This window comes from Cervus canadensis, chromosome 1 (genome assembly GCF_019320065.1).
Source record: "Cervus canadensis isolate Bull #8, Minnesota chromosome 1, ASM1932006v1, whole genome shotgun sequence".
Classification (NCBI taxonomy): domain Eukaryota; kingdom Metazoa; phylum Chordata; class Mammalia; order Artiodactyla; family Cervidae; genus Cervus; species Cervus canadensis.
In genome coordinates, this window is record NC_057386.1 from 75,151,807 (window position 1) to 75,176,787 (window position 24,981).

The 24,981-nt window shown below is 39.9% G+C and overlaps 1 protein-coding gene across 2 annotated transcripts; it reads right to left on the minus strand.

The window, feature by feature from the left end:
• Positions 1-4,562: 4,562 nt before the first annotated feature.
• Positions 4,563-23,110, minus strand: ZNF330 (zinc finger protein 330). Of its 2 annotated transcripts, none has more exons than XM_043485770.1 (10): positions 23,068-23,110; positions 20,930-21,061; positions 19,292-19,311; positions 19,120-19,190; positions 16,977-17,056; positions 14,143-14,269; positions 13,387-13,491; positions 9,764-9,810; positions 6,783-6,900; positions 4,563-5,345 (listed from the first exon to the last, which is right to left on the minus strand). In XM_043485770.1, exons 2-10 carry the CDS (start codon positions 21,047-21,049, stop codon positions 5,071-5,073), a joined length of 963 nt encoding a protein of 320 aa, XP_043341705.1. In that variant the 5' UTR covers positions 21,050-21,061; positions 23,068-23,110; the 3' UTR covers positions 4,563-5,070. The 2 variants fall into 2 exon arrangements, with proteins under 2 accessions (XP_043341705.1, XP_043341696.1); XM_043485761.1 differs by having other exon boundaries at positions 22,920-23,102.
• Between the last annotated feature and the right edge of the window lie 1,871 nt (positions 23,111-24,981).

A 24,981-nucleotide genomic window follows, 5' to 3' on the forward strand; every position in this document is an offset into this window, starting at 1 on the left:
CCTACCGCACTAAGACAGATTTTTAATGATGCCAAAAATCTAAAGCTCTATGCATGAGTCAGGATCCCATGATCCTATCTATTTAAGTCTCAGGTACAGATGATTAACTTTATTCTGTATGATAATATTCATTTCCTGTTAAGCTATAGACATAACTATATGCAGTTTATAAAAAAAAGCAGCTTTGCAATAGTTTGAGATAAACATTAATGATCTACAGAAGCCTCCTGAACAGAGTGGGAAACTAAGCTTGATGACACTTAGGGTTCTTTCTAACTTTGTAAACCTGCGATAGGATCTGCAGAGCACTGCTTTTCTATGTATCCTTTCCTCTCCATCACCATGAAGACACAGATGCTTAACTTTTCAGGGTATAGAAATTAATAACAAAATGTTCCCCCAAGAGCATCAAAACTACAGGATTCTCACCACGTTAGCCTTAGCACTTTTCCTCTATAAATGTGAGAATGTAACTTCCAAACATTTTTTAAAACATAAAGATAATGAGGACGTCCCTGGCAGTCCAAGGTTAAGACTCTGCTTTTCCAATGCAGGGGATGTGAGTTAGATCCCTAGTCAGGGAACTAAGACTTCACATGCAAAATGACATAGCCAAAATTTTTTTTAAAAATAAAAACAACAGTCACTGGTTGTCATTTCTCCTGACAAGTAAAAATACATATTTATATTAAACCTGAAATCAATATAATTTTGAAACTTACATTGCCTAAATGTAAAGTTGGTAGTAAGAATTATTCTTGTTTTACTGATGGAAAACTCTTCAAGATTTTTTTGAAGGTAAGATTACTAATACAACTAAGTTAATAGAGTTAGGAATAGATATGCACAGTACTATGAGTTTTTTTTTCTCCCTTTGTTCTTTGATGGATTAAAAATAGTAACAGAATCCCTATAAACGTGGATGGAAAATATGTCAAAGAACAGTCAGCTCTGCAGAACAAGTTTCTATGGAGTTAAGTATATAAATTATGATGGCACTGCAGGCAGACTGCAGAAGCAGAGACCAGGATATTCCCCCACCTAGGAAAAAAAAAGAAAAAACAGGGACAAAATACATGAAATAACAGTTTTCAAGACACAGGATATTAGGTAATGAAGGGGACAGTGATCCCTACGAGATGAGAAACTAACAAGATGAACCTTACATTTGCCCTAGCTTACTGCCAGCAAATGCCAATTTACTGCCCGCTGCCCAGGGAAGGGGAGGGACTGTGGTGGAGCCCAACAGATACTCTGAGGAAGGAGAAAGAACTGAGAATCTGGAAAGGCTTGCAGCTTTACACTAAGCCTCTCAGTGTAGCTTGGAAAATAAGCAAATTGCACTTAGCACATTCTTCTGCCTTCACACACAGACTCTATCAGAAATCCTCTGGCCTTTACATATGTTGTATTCTGATTCTTTACTAAGGTTAAATATGTCTAATTTATCATTATACTATCTATGTCTGATTCTACAAAGTATGATGAAGAATATATTAAGTTGCATCCTGTGAATTGTTCCCATTAGCCAAATAAGTCGCTGGGGTCATCCCATAAAGCACAGGTGTGCATGCTATATGGACTTCCTGAATTGGACATTCTGGACATACATTCTGGATGAGCAGAAGCTTGTAGGTGACTTACAAAGGTCACCCTCACACACATTGATACAATGTTCCAGCAGAGTTTGCAACACATGACCAAAATTCAGAGGAGGAAAATATATTTACCCCCACATTACTGTGTCAGCTGCTAGTTTTTATAGGGATATTAATTTAACACCTATTTGTCATGGTTGAGTCATACTGAGTCAAAATGGCCAGTCAAGTCACTCAGTCACCAGATTCATGCTGTGGCCCAGGCAGGACTGGATCCCACCCAGGCAGCTCTGCAGCAGAGTCCGACCCAGAAGCAGATTGACTGATACTACCTCTGCGGGTCTCAGTGGCTTAGCTGGTGGAATGACCCAGACCATCGTCCCCCAAGGATCTAGTCACCATACCCTTCCTGGGCCGGGGTGCTTTGCCCTGTCTATTTACAATCCCAAGTGGGCCAAGGAACACCTTGAAAATTCAAGCAAATCCTCTAGATTCCATGCAAATTCCTCTGTCCCCATCACACTGGGAGATTGGGACTGACATATATATGCTATTGATGCCATGCATAAAATAGATAATTAATGAGAACATATTGTATAGCACAGCGGACTCTACTCAATGCTGTGGTGACCTGTGTTGTTCAGTCGCTAAGTTGTGTCCGACCCTTTGAGAACCCATGGATTGGGGTCATCAGATCCCCAGTCACTGAGACAGGATGCAAGATGTTCCCCAGTGAATCCAGGAAAGAGGACAATTCCTGCTTCCGCGTTTGGTTCCCACGGTGTTTGCCCAGGGCTGCTGTAACACATGACCACAAACTCGGTGGCTTAAAACAACAGAAATGCCTTCTCTCACAGTCTAGGCGGCCAGAAGCCAGAAATCAAGGTGTTGGCGGTGTTCCTTCTGGAGGTCCTCGGCGTGAACCTGCTCCAAGCTTCTCTCTGAGCTTCCAGTGGCTGCCAGCAATTCTCAGCATTCCTTAGCTTGTAGCTCAGTCTCTGCCTCCGTCTTCACGTAGCCTTCTTCCTGGTGTGTGTGTGTGTTCTCTCCCACCTTGGTCCTCTTTACCGTAACTGTGACCCCGCTGACTTTCAGCAAATAGGTACTGCCACAAGCCACTACTTCTGGGTCTTATCACCCACTGCCATCAGCAAGCTAAGTTTTCCAGTTGGTGGTGTTGAGTCACTAAATCGTGTCTGCCTCTTTGCAATCCCATAGACTGCAGCACACCAGTCTTCCCTGTCCTTCACTATCTCCCTGAGTTTGCTCAAACCTGTGTCCACTGAGCCAGTGATGCCATCCAACAATCTCACTGTCACCCCCTTCTCTTCCTGCCCTCAATCTTTCCCAGCATCAAGGTCTTTTCTAATCAATCGGCTCTTCACATCAGGTGGCCAAAGTATTGGAGCTTCAGTTTCAGCATCAGTCCTTCCAATGAATATTCAGGATTGATTTCCTTTACAATAGTTTGTTTCCATTGTTAGATGTAGCCTCCAGAGTTACCACTAAACTTTTTAGGGGCCCTTGTGCCCCTATCAGCCCATGTCTTTATGGCCTTTCTATGGAACATAATCATCCAAAGATAAACCTATCCATTTAATGGCATATCGGTTCCTCAGTCTTTTCATCCTTTCCTCCACCAGTGGCCACTCAACTTTGTTCAGAATTGGCCATTGCTTTTTCCATGTTTCTAGAAGCCACCCTAATAGTGAGTTCACATCTCCTGGGATCCTAACCAGGATGTCAAATCCTATTAAGATAGCTTATTTTTCAACCCAAAGACCCAATGTGGGTGCTATTATCGAGTTCTCCCCTTCCTAGTCAATACCTTCAGCTACCAGTCCCAAGCATTCTCCTAATTCACCCAATACTTACAGGCCAATTCTTGCAGCTCTGTTGGGGTACGGTCTGTCCCCTGTCTCATCAGGCCCAACCTCTCGCTGGCTGAGTTTTGCTTAACCCTAATTACAGCTGCTCACCCTCATTCTAGGTCTTGTAGCATGGATACAAAGCAAGTCCTGAATCGGGGACAGGCTGCCTGGGGAAAGAGACCTGTGCATTCCCACCCAGCTTGGGAGTGGATTAGGGCTGTCTGCCCTTAACAGAGAGGTGGGCTGTGACTGCAGGCTCACAAAGCTCAGGAATCTAGTGAGGACAAGCCTTCAGCAGCATTCACTCAGATGTCGCCATCTCACTTGTCAGAGTCCTCAATTTTCCCAGTCCTTTGACCTTTGCAAAACAGACTGCCTTGATTGACAGCTGTCTTTTGAAGTTTATCCATTCAGACTACTAAGTCCTGGTTTGGTCCTCAGTGTTCTCAGTTCTCCTGCTGCAAGAGATGGAAGCTTTTCTGAATGCATCTAGAGGATCTCTGGCTTGCCACACCTGGTTTTCTAGTTCCTGTTATTGCCCTCAACTGTTCATTACATTTCTATGGAGTAACAATGGCTCAGTAATAGCCATCTGACCCTGTTATCCTCAAGGCTACAATTTTCTCCATATTGTCAAATGCCAGCCAGTCCAATATTGCATTCCCTTCTACCACACCATCCCAATGCATCATCAGTGTAAACTGCAACCACTGGAATTTCTGCCAGCAACCATTCTCCACCCACCATGAATGACAGGGTCCAGCTGAATCACTCAGTGTCCGCCACACGCTATTCATTTCTGGTACCTATCTCACATATTAGATAAAAAAGGACAATTTATACAAAAATTCCAGAATGCTTTCCAAAATAGGTTTAAAATAGTGTGAATAAGAAATTAAATGTCAAAAGTATATAAGTGAGATACTAGATTTATTCAAAGAGAAATCAAATTTCCTGGGTAAAACAGCTGTGTGATAATACTGGTTCTGTGTCTCTGAAAAATGGCTATATGGTCACCTTTGTCCATACATTTACATAAATAACAGGTATTGTTCAGGACACACACTGAATGAGTCAATGGCTGAAACATCCATATGATGACTTAAGATAACATGACTGTTTAATGAAAATTTAGCATATAACATCTGACTTTTATCCTATGGACAAACAAGAAAAAATACAATAATTCATTTTACCCATTTCATTTTACAAAATCAGACAAAATGATTTTACAAGCAGCTTTTTTAATAAAAACAGCAATTTCATTTCAAACAAATATATTATCATCCTATTCCTTTATCCTATATATGTATTTAATTGGCAAACCTACTAAATTACAGAAATCAGTAAAAATCCAATCCATGATGCTTCAATTGCTTAGATCAATCATATTACATTTGAAATTCATTTTTCTTAGGTTAGAAGCCTGATTATCAGTTCCTATTAAAATGCTATGCCCTACTCCTTGTCCCAGTAAATGTGACAAGTCTGCACAAGGCTAAGTAACAGTATGTATAATACTTTTGAACATCCACACATGATTCATCAAGCACACACATCCCAGCTCCTAAGACAAGGTCATCAAAGGGCAAGCAGCTCTCCTAGTTCTCTTGTTCCTCATAGTGAGCATAGCCACTGGCATAGGTCCTTCCTAAATTCAAATTAGTAAACAAATCTGATGACTCAGCATCTGAATCTTTTCCACCTTCATCTTCTTCCTCTTCGTCATCTTCTGCTTCGTACTCATCTTCTTCCTCATCATGGTAGCTAGCACCAGCATACTTATTAGATGCAAGGTTCTTCCAATAGGCATCATACCCAGAAGCTCCATCTCCCTCTTCACCTCCAGTTTGCCTGCCAAATTTCAGGGAGCGTGCTACAAAACACAGATATGTACCGGCGTTTGATTAAATTCTCCAAATCCTCCACAACACACAAAATTATGTGAACCTGAGTATCTGCTTCTTACTCTCAAATGCAAAAGTTGGTCACATTCTCCTCATTTACTCACTTACAATTTAACTGGCAAGAAAGAAGACCTCAGGGCTTCCCTGGGGGCTCAGTGGTAAAGCATCCACTTGCCAATACAGGAGACACGGGTTCGATCCCTGACCTGGGAAAACCCCACATGCCACGGAGCAACTAAGTCCATGCTCCACAATTATTGAGCCCATGTGCTGCAACTACTGAAACCCATACTCTGCAACAAGAAGCCACTGCAATGAGAAGCCTGAGTACCGCAACTAGAGAGTAGTGCCCGCTTGCTGCAAGGAGAGAAGAACCTGCGCAGCAATAAATAAATAAAACTTTAAAAAGAAAAAGAAAGGAGACCTCAGAAAAAACAATCGGTTCTATCCTACTCAGAGTCTACATACACATCATATAAAACAAATGATAAACATGACTGTGTCATTTCATTAAATCTAGACAAAGCTGGAAAACAAAATAAGAATAGCATTTACATACATACATTAAATAAGGCACGTTAAGGTCTAAAAGGCCTTTGTTTGATTAATTAAAAGTGTGTTTTCAAATTATAGAACACTTGATTTCATGTCATTATATTCTTCTCAAAAGAACTATTTTGTAATTCAGATATCCTAGAAAATAAAGCCTGTCGTTTCTTCTGCCTTACTAGCAAAACAAAGTTTAATGCAAAAAATGATGTCTCGCCCTCACTGCGTAACTGTATCTTTGATTAAACAAACTACTGTCAGAGTCATTTAGAATTATGGTTCTATTCTGATACGTCTGGTAAAGAGTCAAATTCTCTTTAACAAAATTGTGAGCTGCATTATTGTAACCACGTTATAGTAGTTGCATTCCTTCATGGAAAAATTATATTAAACCATAAAACACATTCCTACAGTAGCAATGTATAACATAATAAGCACTGCTGCTCAAATATCAGACACCTAAGAACAGCTTCAAAATGAATTCCAACTTCCAAGTACTGAAGATTACCAGCACTTGAATATTAAGGATTTATTACTACACAATTATTTAACAAGGAAGCCCACGCAAGAACAGACAAATCACTCTTTTTGATCTTAAATTTCAGTATTCACTATGTCATTAACTGAAGCAAATGCCAAATATTGAAGTGAATGATGGTAAATTTCTTAAGTTAAATTTAAAAATTTTACCCACAATTTTCCAAGGCTATAAAATTCCATTTGCTTAGGAGAACACGTTCAGCTTCTCAAATATGAAGAAAAGGCAAAAACAAAAATAGAAAGAGGAAAAAAAGAAACAAATCTTGTCTATGCATTAAAACAAAATCATTCCAGTGATATTTTAAAAAAAGCCTTACTTGACATGCTAAGATCCTTAGTTTCCTGAGTTTCGTGTCCACATTTAGGGCAGGGAGGCTGCTTTCCTTTTTCTTGCTTAAACACCTTGCTCCTTGTATGATCATCACAGAAACAAGCCTATATAGGAGGAATTAGGAAGTTAAATAAGTAATTCAAAAAACACAAGAAGACATCACTCAGTATGTTTCTGTTGTTCAATCGCTAAGTCGTGTCTGACTATTTGCAACCTTATGACTGCAGCCACGCCAGGCTGCCCTGTCCTCCACTATCTCCTGGAGTTTGCTCAAACTCACGTCCACTAAGTTGGTGATGCCATCCAACCATCTCATCCTCTGTCACCCCGTTCTCCTCTTGCCCTCAATCTTTGCCACCATGCGGGTCTTTTCCAATGGACTCGGCCCTTTGCATAAGGTGACCAAAGTTCTAGAGCTTCAGCTTCAGCATCAGTCCTTCCAATGAATATTCAGGGTTGATTTCCTTGCTGTCCAAGAGATTCTTAAGAGTCTTCTCCGGAACAACAATTCGGTTCAGTTCAGTCACTCAGTCATGGCCGACTCTTTGTAACCCTATGGATTGCAGCACACCAAGCTTCCCTGTCCATCACCAACACCCAGAGCTTTCTCAAACTCATGTCCATCAAGTCGGTGATGATGTCCAACTATCTCATCCTCTGTCGTCCCCTTCTCCTCCTACCTTCAATCTTTCCCCGCATCAGGGTCTTTTCCAGTGAGTCAGTTCTTCACATTAGGTGGCCAAAGTATTGGAGTTTTAGCTTCAACATCAGTCCTTCCAGTGAATATTCAGGACTGATTTCCTTTAGGATTGACTGGGGGTTTGATCTCCTTGCTGTCCAAGGGACTCTCAACAGTCTTCTCCAACATCACAGTTCAAAAACATCAATTCTTCAGCGCTCAGCTTTCTTTATAGTCCAACTCTCTCCTCCATACAATGACTAATGGAAAAATCATAGCTTTGACTAGACAGACCTTAGTTGGCAAAGTAATGTCTCTGCATTTTAATATGCTATCTAGGTTGGTCATAACTTTTCTTCCAAGGAGCAAATGTCTTTTAATTTCATGGCTGCAGTCACCATCTGCAGTGATTTTGGAGCCCAAAAAAATAAAGTCTCTCACTCTTTCCATTATTTCCCCATCTATTTGCCATGAAGTGATGGGACCAGATGCCATGATCTTAAGTTTTCTGAATGTTGAGTTTTAAGCCAACTTCTTCCCTCTCCTCTTTCACTTTCATCAAGAGGCTCTTTAGTTCTTCACTTTCTGCCATAAGGGTGGTATCATCTGCATATCTGAGTTTATTGATATTTTTCCCAGCAATCCTGATTCCAGCTTGTGCTTCATCCAGCCCAGCATTTCTCATGGTGTACTCTGCATGTAAGTTAAATAAGCAGGGTGGCAATATACAGCCTTGACATACTCCTTTCCCAATTTGGAACCAGTCTGTTACTCCATGTCCAGTTCTAACTGTTGCTTCTTGACCTGCATACAAATTTCTCAGGACGCAGGTCAGGTGGTCTGGTATTCCCATCTCTTGAAGAATTTTCTACAGTTTGTTGTGATCCATACAAAGGCTTTGGCATAGTCAAGAAAGCAGAAATAGATGTTTTTCTGGAACTCGATTTTTCTGGTACTTATGGCTGCAGTCACCATGCATGGAATCACCATGCATGGAGCCAAAAAAAAAAAAAGTCTGGAATTCTCTTTTTCTGGAACAATTAGAAAGCATCAATTCTTCAGTGCTCTGCCTTCTTTATAGTTCATCACTCAATATTGCAAGGAAATTTAAAGATATACTTTGTTCAGGCAAAGGTAAGTTTTGTTGGGACTGGTAACATTCTTGATTTCAGTTCCTTAAGGGAAAGGGTCTCTGCCAGAACTTTTCTGAACTATGACCTAAACACATGGCATAAAGTATACACAGGGTGAAACATGCAGACACATTTCTTCATAAATATGAGTATTCACAAAGACTCTGATGACATAATGGTGAACAGCTCATCCATCCACACAGAGCACACAGTCTAACTGGGGACACATACAGGTGGAGAGGCAGTTACATGACATTATGCACTCAAAGGCCAGAGCAGAGGAGGAGCGCAAACCAGATCAGGGATTCAGGAAAGACTTCCAGGAGACGTGATGTCTTAGTCGAGATCTAAGATACGGAGAACAGGGGCGCAGCAGGGTAAGCAAGATTGCAAGAGTGGTGTAAGGCAGAGGAAACAGCACAGGCCAACTTGGAGAGGAGTTGGGAGAGAAGTGATAGGACTAGGAGTAATTAATAAGAACCAGAGAAATTACTCTGAGACGAAGTGAATCAGGGTGCATCTGTTCAGTGATCCTTGACAAATGGAAATGTTGGAGACAAGGTGTAAGGAAGCAGAACATTATGGAAATCTTCACTTTCTTCAAACTCTACCAAGCAAGTGCATTTTGACATAAATTAAAATATACTCCCATCATTTTGGTCAGAATGTTCTCCATAAATATAAGGTATGAAAACACTGAGCTAAGATTCAGGAGACCTGCACACTAGTGTCAAGACAACACAGGCCAACTGGATGAGTTCTGAAATGTCTCCAAGCTGTCTCAACCTCATTCACAATCTCTACAAGAAAAGAATTAAAGTACATAATGCTTGCAGGCATGTGTGCTAAATTGCTTCATTTGTGACCAACTCTTTGTAACTGTAGCCCACCAGGCTCCCCCGTCCATGGGACCCTCCAGGCAAGAATACTGGAGTGGGTTGCCATGCCCTCCTCCAGGGGATCTCCTCAACCCAGGGATTGAACCTGCATCTCCTGCATTTCAGGAGGATTCTCTTACCACTGAGCCACCGGGCAAACCCACACATAAAGTTTAAGGACCCTTATAGATTTACTACAACTAAAAATATTCTAAGGGCTGGGGGTAATATATGGGGATTAGAAACAAATCTAAAACTAAAAAATATAAAAGTATACCTTACAACGGAGACAGGAATGTTGACCAAGCCGATTGCATGAAACGCCTGTGGGGGAAAGTACATAATATCCAGATTCAAATTTGGAATGAAAACGTTATTTTCCACAGATTTATACTTGTACTGTCTTATCTTAGATTAACTATCAACATTTTTTTTTTGTCTCATCACTTGGAGGAAACAAAAAAAACAAGATGGAATTGCCAGCCAGAGGGAAGGAAACCAATGGTTGCACATCCCCAGCATTCTTTCACTATTACAACTCTAATTATCCTCTCATCGCCTTCCATTCCTCCAAAACTAGGAGGTGGCAAACGTGATTAGTGATATTTTAAAACCTGAAACGGTAAAACATCTTTTCTTCCCCATGACACTGGCTAGACTCTTCACTTAATGATATAATATTTCTATTTTTAAAAGAATACATCTCCATTAATATATATTATCTCCTGGTGGGATAGGCTACTGCCATTTTTTGCAAACTTCTGATATGAGAATAGAATACTTCAGGTGGAAAAGCATGACTATGAAGAGAAATAATGTTCAAGTAGGCAGGAAAACAGATGGAAAAATCCCAAAATATTTTATCTCTATTTTAGTCAGTAAGCCACATTAATTTTGGTCATTATCTACAATTAATGCAAAAAATCTACACTTAAGTGCAAATATTTTGGAATAGCCAAAATGTCTGGCATATATTGAGTTATGTCAAAATACAGAAGACAAAAATAATTAAGAGTCCTATAGGAACAAGAAAATAAACTAAGCCTTACCCTGATACAGTGTAAACTATTAACTTTCAATTTACTCAGAGGTCTTGAAGAAAGAAAAGCAAACAAAAGAAATTTTATCTTTATAATTCAAATATTTGACCAGATATTTCTAACTTGGGGATTCTTTTACTTAAGTTTGCCTGGGTCATGGGGAGCTTTTTCAATCTGGACCAGGGAGTTACTTTTTTAAAAACTCAAGGATGATTTCTCAGTTATGTGTATTATTATTGTTTCTGTCCAACCCTCCTGCTTTCTTCCACAGTAACACCACTAATTCAGATGGATTTGTATTACTTGTCCTAAGTGCTAACAGTAAACGTAAAAATCAACTGAGTCCTCACTACATGTTAGATATATATAAGCAAATCAAATTACTCCTATAATAACTATATTGTTTCAGTCTGTGGAGGAAAAAGCCTGAAATCTCAATCATCTCTACTTGAAGATATGCCCAGAGTTCTTAGGTTCAGTCTTCATTCAGTCAAAAAAAGGATTATTGTTTAGTCGCTCAGTAGGGTCCAACTCTCTTGAGACCCCATGGACTGTAGCCCACCAGGCCCCCCTGTTCATGGGATTTCCCAGGCAAGAATACCGGAGTGGGTTGCCCTTTCCTTCTCTAGGGGATCTTCCCAACCCAGGGATAGAACCTCTGTCTCTTGTTTGGCAGGGGGATTCTTTAGCATTGAGCCACAGGGAAGCCCCTCAAAAACACTGTACACCCCTTTCAAATACAGGACCAGCAGACACAGTGAAAGTACCAAGGGCCTAACCCAATCTCCCTGTGTGCCAAGCACTCCTCATACACTCTTCTCCATCCCCACCAGCTGAGCTTCTGACATGCCACAAAGACACAACTCTAAGAAATTCACTGTTGTCTATCACACCCTCACCTTCACCTCTTGGAACCCAAACCATTCTGGTGGGACGTGGCCCTGCCAGCCTTCTGCTAACTACCTCAGCCCCACACACAGGCACTCCAGTTCTCTGTCCTGTTAATTTTTCTCCCCAAGAATTAAAACCTTGAGTTTATATTAGAAAATGCATTTCTTCCAGATTCTAAAAAATATTGTGACTTTCCTAGTTTTAGACTGGGGAATGGTTTTCTTTTTAAATCTACTTCTATGTTTTCAGAGTATTTTAAAAGAAAGCAGGTTTGGATACATCAAAGACTACTGATAATAAGCCACTTAAATTAGAGGCCCCCAGGCCATTTTCATTATTTGAAAAAATAAAGGCAGAGTACACACATGTGTGGGGATTTTTTTTTCCCTCAAGACATTCTTCCTACTGGTTATGCAAGTAAAATAAGTACTTGAAAAAATTCCCATATTTTCCCATTCATAGTTGTAAGTTCAAATCCAAAAATGATGAGATACGACCAGTAAGGGAGTAGAAACAAACTATCTTTGGGGCTTATGTGTATGATTAGGGCAATATTTCAGAGCATGTATTTCAAGGAGTGAATGGCAACTGGCAAAGGAAGAATGACAAAGAAAAAATAAAGCAATGAAAAAAAGTAAAGAAAGAGGATAAATTACACTAAGCCAAAGAAACCTGTGAACCTACAATGAGAATGACTTTAATATGAGGTATCAAATGGTAATAGATTTATATTAAAATCCCTTCATTATTCAGTATCTTTATTTTTCCTTTGTCTTTTACTAAATCCCTAAAACTTTATCCCTCAAAGTTGCCTGTCTTTGGGTTTAAATACTATAAAATACATAAAGCTCCCAAGTTTCAAATAAAATATTTCAATTTTTATATTATACATTCTACACAAGTCTAGGAACACCTCAAAAATGCTAACTACTTTGACATGTCCCTTTAATCTTTTGAGATTTTCTTTATAAATACTGTGAGAATTACATATGTGTCTGGACATGTGTGTTAGACTGATGACTTACCAACTTTATAGATGTTATAGATGAGTGTAAGGATTAGCATTTTATAGCAGAACAAGAACCAAATTCATGACAGTGAATCTGGAATTTCAGCCTTTCCTACAATGGTGTCTACTATTTACTTAGGGCTTTCTAAGTACCCTTAGAAAGGGTACCATCCTGATGCTTCAAATGGATTTTCTTCTCAGTTAACTCCTTGAAAAAATCAGCATCTTCCTTTTAAAATATAACAAAACTCAGGTTTAGAAAGATTTGTTAATTTGCCCCAAAACATATGGTCCAAAAGTAGAAATCAAGTAATGTTTGAATCTAAAACTTGAGCTTTTGAAAAACTGACAAGAGTAAAAATACAATGCAATCTTATCTGTAAAGATGATGCCATGAACCCATCAGTAACACTGGTTCTCAAACTGGAATATACATGAGAATTATGGGTACAGGCTAAATACAGATGCCTGGCCCCCACCACAGACTTAAAATCTCCAAGGATGAGGCTTGGGCACCTCCATTTTCTAAAAACCTCCACAGGTGTTTCTAATGCAGACTCCTGTCTAAAAGTCACTGGAACCAAAGCAGGAACAAACTAGGGGTTGAACCACTTATTTGGGGACATCTGAAAACAGGGTGGCGGAGAGGGGCTAGTTACTATAACTTGGAAGTGAAAACACCATTTAGTACTGAGGATCAGGAATTCTACAAGCCCTGCAAGGCCTGATCAATCCCACAAAATGAAGAACTGGCCCAACTAAAATGCCACTGGCACCACTATTGGAAAACAATGGACTATATGTGTTCTGAATTTTTTCTACAAACAGAAAATAGATCCTGAATTAAATTACAGTACATAAGAGGCCACATGAAAAACCAGATTCCTTTTCCAGTAAGTTTAACACTTATACTATTAAGAATCTTAGGTATAAAGAACATGTAACATATTAAAAACTTACATTTAAATGTTTCCGCTTCTAAAACCTGGCAGCTGGCTTGATGTTCAAACTGATCATCTTCACAGAGAAAGTTATGGCAAAAAGAACAACTGAAAATTCTGCCTCCTATTGGATTAAAGAACAAAACCCACAAATGTAAATATAATAAAGTTTAATTAAAAAAATTCTCATCTATAAAACTGCTCAGAAAAGATGGCAAGTTATCACAGATGTATACCAAAATAGCACAGCAATTTTTGTTCTGGTAAAAGCTACAAAGAAAACTAACCAACTGAACCAAACAAGAGTGAACTCCCACTATGTCCTGGCTCCAAATACAATAAACGAAATGCTAAGAGACACTTCCTCTCCGGTACTAACTCCCCTCCCTACCTGCCTTGGTAGATAATCCTAGCACTGCCTCTTAATGTTGCTATGCATAAATCCTTTTTCCAACTAAAGTTTACCTGGTCCCCAACCGTTCTGGCACCAGGGGCAGGTTTGGGGATGCGGGGGGATGGTTTCAGGATGATTCAAGCACATTCCATTTATTGTGTGCTTTATTTCTAATCTCAAGCTCCTGATCTGACAGGAGGTACCAGTCTGTGGCTCTAAGGTTGGGGATCCCTGAACTCAACTGATAATGGAAACAGTGCCAATACTTAGGATTGAGAGTATCCTGTTAAAAAAAAAAAAATCATAAACAAAAGCATCTAGAATGTTTCATGGTCATCCTTCACTTCCAGCAAAGCTCATCACTTGTATGTAACCACTCACCATGGTCCCACACACCCCGTTCACATTCCACACACTCAGCATCGGTAAGCGGGCAGGCACAGGCATGCGTGCTGAGACATTTCCTCCCATGACAGACCCAAGCTTCACAGAAGTCACATATTGCACCCTGCAACCAAAGAACACAAAAAATTAATCTTTGCCATAGGACTGGCTACAACCATTGTTTAACCAAAGGCTACCACCAAAATGATATGCATTCAGCCAATCATCAACGTTCAGTGATAGAGTGGCTGCATTTAAAAATGCACTGCTTTCTCTAACCCAAAATTAAACAAGGTTCCCTGAACATCCAACTTCTTCACCAATAGCTATTTACAATATACAAATCTAAGCTACAAATCCAAAGAAAAAGAAGCAGGAGGGAAACTATACACGTACTCTAAATATCAATCGTTAAAATAAGTCAAAGAGTAGATAGTGTTGTCGTCAAACTGAATTTTAAATTAAATGAAGTCTAGAGCCCACAATTCAAACATCCCTGTCCTATAGCAACTCTGGTAACTAAACTGAACTTTTGCAAATATTAACATTTCTGACTTAAGAAAGATCCTTATCTGTGTAATTTATAACATAATCACATAACTTTTCTAGAACAACAGAGAAAATGTTAAATTTCTGCCACCATCTTTTTTCTTTTAAAGCAACTTATGTTTTAAATGCCCAGTGGCTCAGTGGATAGAGTTCGCCAACCAACACAGGAGACACAGGAGATGCAGGTTTGATCCCTGCACTGGGAAGATCCCCTGGAGTAGGAAACGGCAACCCACTCCAGTATTCTTGCCTGAAACATCCCAAGGACAGAGGAGCCTGGCAAACTACGGTCCATGAGGTCGCACAGTGTCAGACATGACTGAGTGACTGAACACACACACAGCACGTATTCTAAATCATTAATGCATTTCTTTGTAGAAAAAAAACTGAAGTAAAACACGCTACTAAATGACAAGGTAATACAACTCCAATCCTCTATCAAGATAAGACTGTAAGACTATGCCTTTCGATGGCACAATGACATCTACAGGACACTAAGAGCTAGGAAGACTGAACATTGAGAAAATGGGACTGAACGGTGTTTCCTTCACAGAGAGGAGGGACGGGGCATGAGGCAAGTGCCAGAGCTACATTAGAGAGGAGCTGTGATTTAAACCCAGGTCTTCTGAACCTCAACGTTCAGTGACGCCTTCAATTCTATTCAAGGCTCCGTTAACAAAAGTGGTAAAGAGCAAATAGGAAGAATGTTTTGGACTTGTAAAAATAGATTACCAGTGTGGATAACAAATCCTCAAATGTTAACTCAGAGTTCTAGCAAGAGAGAGATGACACATTAACCTGGGTAATCCAGGGGAGTTTAAACAGATAATTCACAAACAACAGGGAAGGGCGTAAAAAGGCATCAAGGGATAATACACATATACCCCTAGACCTGAAGGGATACAGGCATGGGAAAGAAGAAGGCTCCAGAACCACAAGAGAGAGCCGTACAGGGAGGACTACCTATTCAAATAGAGGAGACCAGGACAACACGGTAGGGAGAAAGCCGAAAGAATAAACACCCAGATCATAATTTCCTCCCCTCGTCAGCCCCTCCACGGGCTGACGCCAAAAAAAAGCCGCAAGTAAGAAAGTCACCGATCCAGTTCACACACACAGGTCAGGCTCCCATGGCAAATCAGGCTGGAAAAGAGTGAAGGGAGAGGGAATCTTAACTGGCAAATAGAAAATGGCCAGAAAATCACTGTTCTAGGACTCAGAGCTAACAATGCATGATTCTACTTAAATGTATTCTTTATATAAGAGATCATTCACACTCACACAATTCAGTGAATTAAAAAAAGTAGTAATTTGATAAATCTAGACATACCAAGGAAGATTACAACAGCTTCTGAATAAAGGCAACACTGACAATCCTATACTTAAAGAAGAATTTTCACAAGATGATTATAATTCTAATTCTTACTTCTGTAAGACATGCACACTTGAAAAATGTAAAGGTCTGCTTCATGATGAAAAATTATGTGTTCCTGGAAAATTGCTATTTATATTCTACTTTAAATATTATATTCCTCATGGACTGACATTTGGAACTGAGCATAAATTAATACAATAGAATATAGTAAAAGGGGACAAAAGGATAACATCTTTTAGTGGAAAAAAAAGCAAAATGCATCACAGGACACAACTGTTTCTATTATTTAAAACAATGAACTTCCTTTGACAATTCTATGTCATGAAAGATAACTACATGCAATGAAGTACATATGTCTATATGTACTGAAGAGCAAAACTCCGTTAACTACATACTCTTTTTTGAAATGTAAAGCTTTAAAAAAACAGTTAATCATAGGTTGTTTTGGAACTTAGGTTGCTTACTCAACCAAAAGCTTGAATCTTAATTTAGCAGAACTTTCAATATAGAGAGGGCTTCCCTGATGGCTCACAGTAAAGAATCTGCCTGCAATGTGAGAATAATATATGCTTGACGTCTTAATAATTAAGACACGTTAAAAAGGCCCCACTGACGAATTGTTGTTTGGGTCCATATTAGATGAGTTTTCATTCCTTGTACATCTCCCAGTAAGAAAGAAGGAAGCAGTCTGTACATTTCCCAGTAAGAAAGAAGGAAGTAGCCAAAAACAAGTGGAGAATAAGTGAAAATCATACAAAAACATGCCAGGTAATCCAGATAACTCCAGACTAACTGAACCAAGGGCCAAAGCAATACCATTTGGGAAAAAATAACTGCATATTGGTAAGAATGCCTTCTCCATCTCCTTGGAAATCTACCGGTCTAAAAGATATGAAAAGAAGCTTACCACCATGGCAAGGCCAGTACTGTAGACACCAGCATGCTTTATGACACAGTCTGAAGACTTCATCATGCACTTTGTTTTCCCTAGCAAAGAAATGAATTTTCACTATTAGTCTTACAAAGTGGTCCTTGTAAACATTCACTAATTCCTCTTTTTATCTAGCCCAAGTTCCTATGGAAATAATTTGAAAATAGAGACTAGCACTGTTTACTGCTTACATAACTGAGAAAAGAAAATGGATATAACTGAGATCTCAACAGAGTCCGATCTTTTCAGATTAGGAATTTATATACTACTTCCTGTTTGCAGTATAATCAGAAATTAAAGGTTATGCTTTCTTATCTAATGATCACTAGAACAGTTTAAAACCTTGTGAATTTTCAGATGAATAAAGAGATTTCAAAGTGATGTGCACATTTTATAATTCACAATAAAAGCAGTCTGATTTGAAGGGACTGCTTCTTTCCATAGAACATCTCAAACCAAATATAAAATAATAACTATGCAAATTACCTAGTTCATTTTTTATGTTTATCCACAGTTAAAAATTTATAAACATAGCTCCCAGGTAAGCATTCTTCCAAAATAATTGTCAAATAGCGTCCAAGGGAGCACAAAAACTCAAGAACACAGTGATAAAGCAAAAAATCACAATACAGCCACAAGAGTTCTGATCTAGCAGCAAATTAGCAATCTGAAACACCATCAGGAAATTCATTTATCACATGCCATGAGAGGATTAATGGGGACATACTAATCACACATCTCAGACACCACAAAGTGGAACATGGAAGAAACAGAAGACTCTCGATTTTCCATTACCCTGATTACCTAGGAAACCAAGCTAGACAAGAGGAAACAGGAAGAAAAAGAAACTGGAAATGAGGGGCAGCAGTGCCCCAACTGTTCCATGTCCAACACTAAGGGCAAGAACTAGTGAGCAGGCGATGCATATGCATGCATGCATGGCACTACAGACGCTGAAGACAGGCGAAGGGCCTCGCCAGAGTGTAGCTCCGTCTTCTCCACAATCTATTATATTTTTGCATTCTACATCCATTTGTCTTTGTGAATAAAGATATAAAACCAGCAGATGATGGGTTTATCTAGGTTAGTGTTCTCTTTTCCATTAATTACAGACTTCACAGACGTCTTTGGAAGCTGGAACTATACCGGAAATATTCAGGGCTGTGGCCCTAAGCCTTCCTAACTTTCTGCAACATTATCATGCATAAACACATTTAAATGAGCATATCTCAAATAGTTTCACCTGAAACTATCATCCCATAACCAAAGGGGAACCTGTGTTTAAACGAAAGTTTGGGGGATGGTTCTGGAGTGAATACAATTAATCAGGCTTCCTTACTGGAGGTCTTCAGAATCTTAAACACATACACAGGTAACAGAATTCTCCCAGATGGCAGTGAGGGGAACATACAGTATGTCTCAAATGTATGCACTGCTTGAAGAAATACCTATTAATATGCCAAGTGTCCTGTGGAAGACTATTTGGGAAACATCAATCTTGTTGTTCTATGAACTACTATATAGTTTTACTCTGAACAATCATTCACTCTGAATAAAAATGCATTAAGTACATGGCTTAGGAACTCTATTCCACTTACTTGGGAATACATGTGAGGAAACTCAAGAATCATACACTGAGAACCAAATAAGAAAACAAGTGTTCACAAAAACCAGCACCAGGTAAATGTTCAATAAAATTATGTTCAATGGTCTAACCAACATACTGCAGGCAGTACCAGCAAGAATCAAGTTAGAAGTCCAATGTGCTATCCATCAATCAAGTTAGGAAAGTAAACAGAAGATATCAACAAGACTAAAACAGCATAAAGAAAAGTTCAGGATCACCAAATCTTATCAGTCTGAAATTTAATCTTTTCATGTTTAAAACAACATACATGATACCTGAACTGTGTCTTAATTATTTTTCCAGCATGACATCAGAGATAAAAACCAAGATGTGATAGTTTTCTGGTAGGCCAAATAACATTTTATGTTATCTTATTAACAATAAGCATAACATTACTGTAAATGATAATGATGAACCCACAGGTTCAAACTAAATAAATACCAAATAAATTCGGAGTAAAAGAAAAGGCACGCGTTTTCACCATACACTTACCACACTGTGCACAAATTGGTACCTTCTGTACAGAATTACAAAAGTAGCAGAACGCTCTATTCTTCTGCCGCCTTGTCATGTAAAAGAAAAGTTTTAAATACAGTCAATACCGATAAAGGTCCATCTATTATTACATATAGATAGAAAAAAGATAGAAAAACAAATAATTTACCTCTGACATTTGTCACATTCCTGTAAAATATAAAAACATAACATTAATCTTTCTATCGGATGAAAATTGCAAAGTTACTTGCATTATAAAGAATATCCTATTTTTCCATGTTAAAATGTAAGTGACACTTGCTCAAAAGCCCATGTATACCAGCATCTACACATACTTTAACAACAAAGGTATGCTATTGGGCATACCACACTAGAGAAAGAAGTGGCATTTTCACAAAAGAGGCTAAAAACAGTAGTGGTCTGTTTTTTGAACTTTTTTAAGGAATCAGAAAAATAATACAGAATGGTACAAGAAACAGTAGGGAACACAGTATGTTGAAGCTCACAGAAAATCCAGGATTCTGAATATGGTACTAAGAACTACACAATCTGGCCTCTGGTCACTTTTCAAACTTCGTTGGCCTATTCTCTTTAGACTCAAGTCACTATTTGCCAGTTGTTCTCAAAATATGTCTTGTATTCTTTCTTTTCCATGTCTTACTTATTCTAATACATCTCCCTGAAAGTACCTCCTCACTCCTTTACTTGCTGCAAGCTCTGGTGATGATCCCACCTCCACTATAGCTGAACCCCAGCCCCACATTCATCTTATACCAACTTTTACTCCTTATATACCTTAGTCCCAATTGTACCTTTTCTGCAGCACTTACCAAAGTCTAGCCCTCACTGCATCTATTTACGGATGAGTCATTTCTTCTTTTGTCTTCCTTCTCTTCTCTAGAAATGACCCTGGCACAGAGAAAGGAGTGCCCACTGTCCTATTTATATTATGTAACCTTGCTCCTCCTCACCCCCCAACCCAGTCATAAATGTCGGTTAACCCAGGGATGGCACCCACCCAAGACCAACCTATCAGAACCCTTTCCCTCTCTTAGGACAACATGTGATGTAACATGCAAGCTATAAACCCAGTGGTTATAAACCCAAATGAAATAAAACAATCTGAGAAAATGGAACTAGATAAAAGAAAGGGACAGAACTAGAAGCTGTTCCAGGTTCCAGCTGTTCCTGCATCCCAGCTACATCCTTGTCTTTCCATTATTCATTCAATCAACTCTATTTCTCCCTGGAGTTACTTAACTTGGATTTCTGTCATTTATAAACATTAGGTAATACAGAAAACAACGGAGCCCTCAGCTTGTGGAAACAGAGACTGTGTCATTCATCTATGTATCCTCCATAATGCCTAAAATAGCACAGAGCCTGTACACAACAAACATTTGAGGAATTAAGTCATATTAAGCATTTCATAAATGTTTGATGAAACAAAAGTACACATAAAAAGGAATGGGAAGAGAAAAAGTAGAGGTGTGCAAATCCAAGTTTTGGGACAGCGCAGAGAAAACATGGTCCCAGGAAGCGATGAGGTAATGATGACATATGGGGAAAAGGTTCTGATTAATAGGATAAATTGAGGAAGGCGTACTAGGTTACAGAGGCTGGAAAATGTCACACAGTTCCTAGTATGTATTCTTGATCAATACAATAGTAGCCAAGATAATATGACAAGTTTTATGAACAAAATCAAACAAAACTCAACTGCTATTCGGTGTTAATGAAAACAACAGACATGCCTTTAACACAGATTTACATAGTTTTTTCAACTGAGAACCAAAAAACCCATTACCATTGACGCATTGCATGGATGTTTAGCTAAATCTATGGTGCTTCTTGATGCTCTTAGCTGTTTTTCACGTTCCCGGCGGTTCTCTGCCTTCTTCCTTGCACCAGTCTTTTTTTTAGGCATTTTCCCTTCTTTCTACACAAGCAAACAGAGAAGATATAATTGCCTTGTTGTGTTTGCTATTTTAAAGAAACTAAGGAGTAGCAGAATGAAATGTTCTAATTCTCATTAAATGTTAAACTCAGCTCTGCCATTTTGATGGTTAAGCACATTTTAAGCCTTTATAAAACATTAAGCATACATCATTCCAAATAAAATAGATGGCTTTAAAAAAACAAAGCACTTCCTTGTATTATCAAACAGTTCTAAAAAATGTAAACGTCAAAAGATTTATCCTAACAGCCGAAATGGTTTTCTTTCCCACAGAGAAGCTTCTATGCTAAATAATATTCTTTAAAAATAACTCTGTACCAAGTGAACAAAATTATTAGGAATGTATCATTTAAAAGTATATTATTTATCCAGTTTATTTCACTTTTTAAGCTATATATTCAGATAACCTGATGCTGCCACGACGTCAACTATGTCTAATTTCTCCCACATAATACCTAGGTAAAATATCCAATAGTCAAAAAAAAAAAATCCAATAGTCATGTCACATGACATCAACTACAAAGACAAACTATCCTTTCTGAAAAAATATTAAAGGCATCTGAATCAATTTGACTCCTTGAAAGCTGCCTTTCCTTACACTTTTACCTGCAGTGAGCATGTAATTTTAACTTCATGTGCTTACCACACATCAAAATAAGGACTTTAAAACTGGCTTTTATCAGGTAGTTGAAGGAACCACAACAGTTAGAAAAAACAAGATTTTGACAAATAACACATTTTTATTTGGCTTTTCATCCCATCTGAATACAAGTTCCCTGAAAATTCCAGTTCTATCTTTCTTGACAAGGTTTGCCTCCCAGCCCTTTGAGGACAAATTAAGCACTTAAATGGAAAGATACACAAACGAGTCCACATGCTTGCTTTGAAAGAGAAACTTAAACTTCCTAGTATTCTTCAAACTACATACACTTTTTAAAAACCGTCTTTCCTAACAGTGGTTCTCAAAAATTATCTGGAAATCTATAAAAGAACAGACTGAGCCTTCTAGGCTCTATCCAAGATCTACAAATCCGAAACCTCCAAGCATGGGTTCAAGTTTCACCGCGACTGACACACAACCTCCATGAAGGGAAAAATATTCAAAGAAAGCGGAGTCGTGTCCGTGATACAGGGAGAGAGTTCTAAGAAAGCACGCCTCGACATTTATATTTCTCAACACAGTACCGCAAAAATCACACACCAGCTTGTGCCTGGAACAGGACAAAAATCATTCGAAGTTTTTCTACTTTTTGGGTTTCAACTCTAACGCTGGAATGCCCAATCAATAAGTCATGTGGTGGTTAGTTGCGCCTTAAAAACAACGACAAACCAGGCCAAGAGGTTTAGTGGGTGGTGATGTAACGTAACATCTAAGTCCACTAGGTCACCCTTCCAATATTTAAAGTGACAAGATAGAGAGTGAAACAAGGTGTACTGCCCTCGCCAAATGAGCTCCGAAAATAATCACAAGGTGTTCGTTCACCGGGTGAAATTTTCTGCGTCCCTAGGGGTGAATCCGCTGGGAAAGTTGAGCCTCATTTTCTCCCCTCCAGTTTGTTTTGTAAACTTAAAAACTGAATTCTGTTCTCGGCTTTATACGGTATTAAGCCCTTCTCCAGGAAGGGTCCCACTTCTTCAGGACGTGGCCCGTGGCGTGAAATGAAGAAACAGGCCCCAGGGGGTCACTGCGGCTTGGGAGGCAAAGCCTGCAGCAGGACTGGAGGTGCGGGGGGCGTCCAGGGGAGACGAGGCGGCCGTGCCACGCGGCGGGGGAAACCGACGGCCGTCCCCGCCCGCGGGGCACCCTCCCTCGCGCGCGCTCCGGGCGGACCTCGCTCACCCTCGCGGGGAGGCCGGACTCACTCCGGGGGCCGGGGGGCAGGGAAGGGCGTGAAGCCGGCCGGCGGCGGCAGCAGCTCCAACGCGCGAACCACGACTCTAGGAGAAAATGCTACTAAACCCGGAGAAACGCGGACAGAAGCGCTTACAGATACTAGGAGCCGGACCGGACGTCCTCTGACGTCAGCAGCGTCCTTACGGCTGCACGTCGATAGAAGAGGGCCCGCCCACTTCTGTTCGCTCCGCCCCGTCCCTGCCCCTCCCGCGGGGGGCGGGGCTCCCAATGCCTTGCAGAGAACCTGGGAGGTGAGGAAATAGGGGAACAGGAGAAAAGTGGTTGGGAAGGGACCCATCAATTTTATGTTTTCAGAAAAGGAGAACGCTAAAGATATGCAGATGACACCACCCTTATGACAGAAAGTGAAGAAGAACTAAAGAGCCTCTTGATGAAAGTGAAAGAGGAGAGTGAAAAAGTTGGCTCAACATTCAGAAAACTAAGATCATGGCATCCGGTCCCATCACCTCATGGCAAATAGATGGGGAAACAGTGGAAACAGTGGCTGACTTTATTTTTCTGTCCTCCAAAATCACTGCAGATGGTGATTGCAGCCATGAAATTAAAAGACGCTTACTCCTTGGAAGGAAAGTTATGACCAACCTAGACAGCATATTAAAAACCAGAGACATTACTTTTTACTTTGCCAACAAAGGTCCGTCTAGTCAAGGCTATGGTTTTTCAAGTGGTCATGTATGGAAGTGAGAGTCGGACTATAAAGAAAGCTGAGTGCCGAAAAATTGATGCTTTTGAACTGTGGTGTTGGAGAAAACTCTTGCGAGTCCCTTGGACAGCAAGGAGATCCAACCAGTCCATCCTAAAGGAGATAAGTCCTGGGTGTTCATTGGAAGGACTGATTCTGAAGCTGAAACTCCAATACTTTGGCCACCTGATGAGAAGAGCTGACTCATTGGAAAAGACCCTGATGCTGGGAAAGATTGAGGGCCGGAGGAGAAGGGGATGACAGAAGATGAGATGGTTGGATGGCATCACCGACTCCACGGACATCGGTTTGGGTGGACTCCGGGAGTTGGTGATGGACAGGGAGGCCTGGCGTGCTGCGGTTCATGGGGTCGCAAAGAGTCAGACACGACTGAGCAACTGAACTGAACTGAACTGAAAGGAAGAGATAAGTCTAAAAGGAAAAAGAAACTCACAACCTGGTACTGGATCAGGTACAAACAGAAAATTCTTGCTTAATTCTTCTGGAAACTTTTTTGTCCCCACACAACCACTTGACATGTTTGCTGCACAAACTGGGCCTTTAGTTGCCAGTGAAGTTCTGCACTACCCTCCTTTGTCTGTTTCCACTGGCCTCTGGAATTCCAGTCTTTTGTGAACAAATTCTACATTCTGGATCTCTAGTGTGATCTTCCTGTCTTTAGCTGAGACGTAACATCCTCTCCCTCCCAGAGGCTGCTTGCTTTAATCTTTAAAGTGAAGATGGCTTATTTTTCCACACTTCCTTTATGTCTTGGTTAGGAGCTTGGGGTCTGTCTGTCCCCTTGCTCCCCAGTGACCTACTTGGATAATCCCTGCTCCTTTTTATGTAGCCATGCCACTTTTTCTCCTTCCTTGTTGCTTTGTGTTACTCTCTCCTTACTGATGAAAATCTTTGGTTCCAACTTTGGCCGTCACCCGAAGTCACATGAACATCTAAATGAAAGGCCTGTCCTCTTGGGCTCTGGCTTTCATCTCCAGTAGCCATCCTCTCTGCTCCAGGACGGGCACTCACTGCCATGACTGTACCACGGGACTTGTCATCAGGTGGAACTACTGAAATCCAAAATTCAAATGTTTAACCATTCAACCTCCTATATTGTCAACTCTCTCAATTGTCCCGAATGAAGACTTGGAATCACTTCATCCTTCTCTTTTCTCTGTATCAATATATTCTTTTCTTCCCCAGCTTTTAAAATACAGTTCATCATTTCACTCACAATTTTCCTTTTTTTTTTTTTTTCCTGAGCTGGAACATGCCGAATTCTGTTAATTCAACAGCTTGCCT

Excerpts from the sequence above, each read along its gene's own strand:
- ZNF330 (XM_043485770.1), bottom strand. The coding sequence starts at position 21,049 with ATGCCTAAAAAAAAGACTGGTGCAAGGAAGAAGGCAGAGAACCGCCGG. Across the intron at positions 17,057-19,119 it reads ACCAATTTGTGCACAGTGTG|GGAAAACAAAGTGCATGATG; the intron begins GTAAGTGTATGG and ends TTTCTTTGCTAG. Across the intron at positions 9,811-13,386 it reads AGAAGCGGAAACATTTAAAT|GCGTTTCATGCAATCGGCTT; the intron begins GTAAGTTTTTAA and ends TTTCCCCCACAG.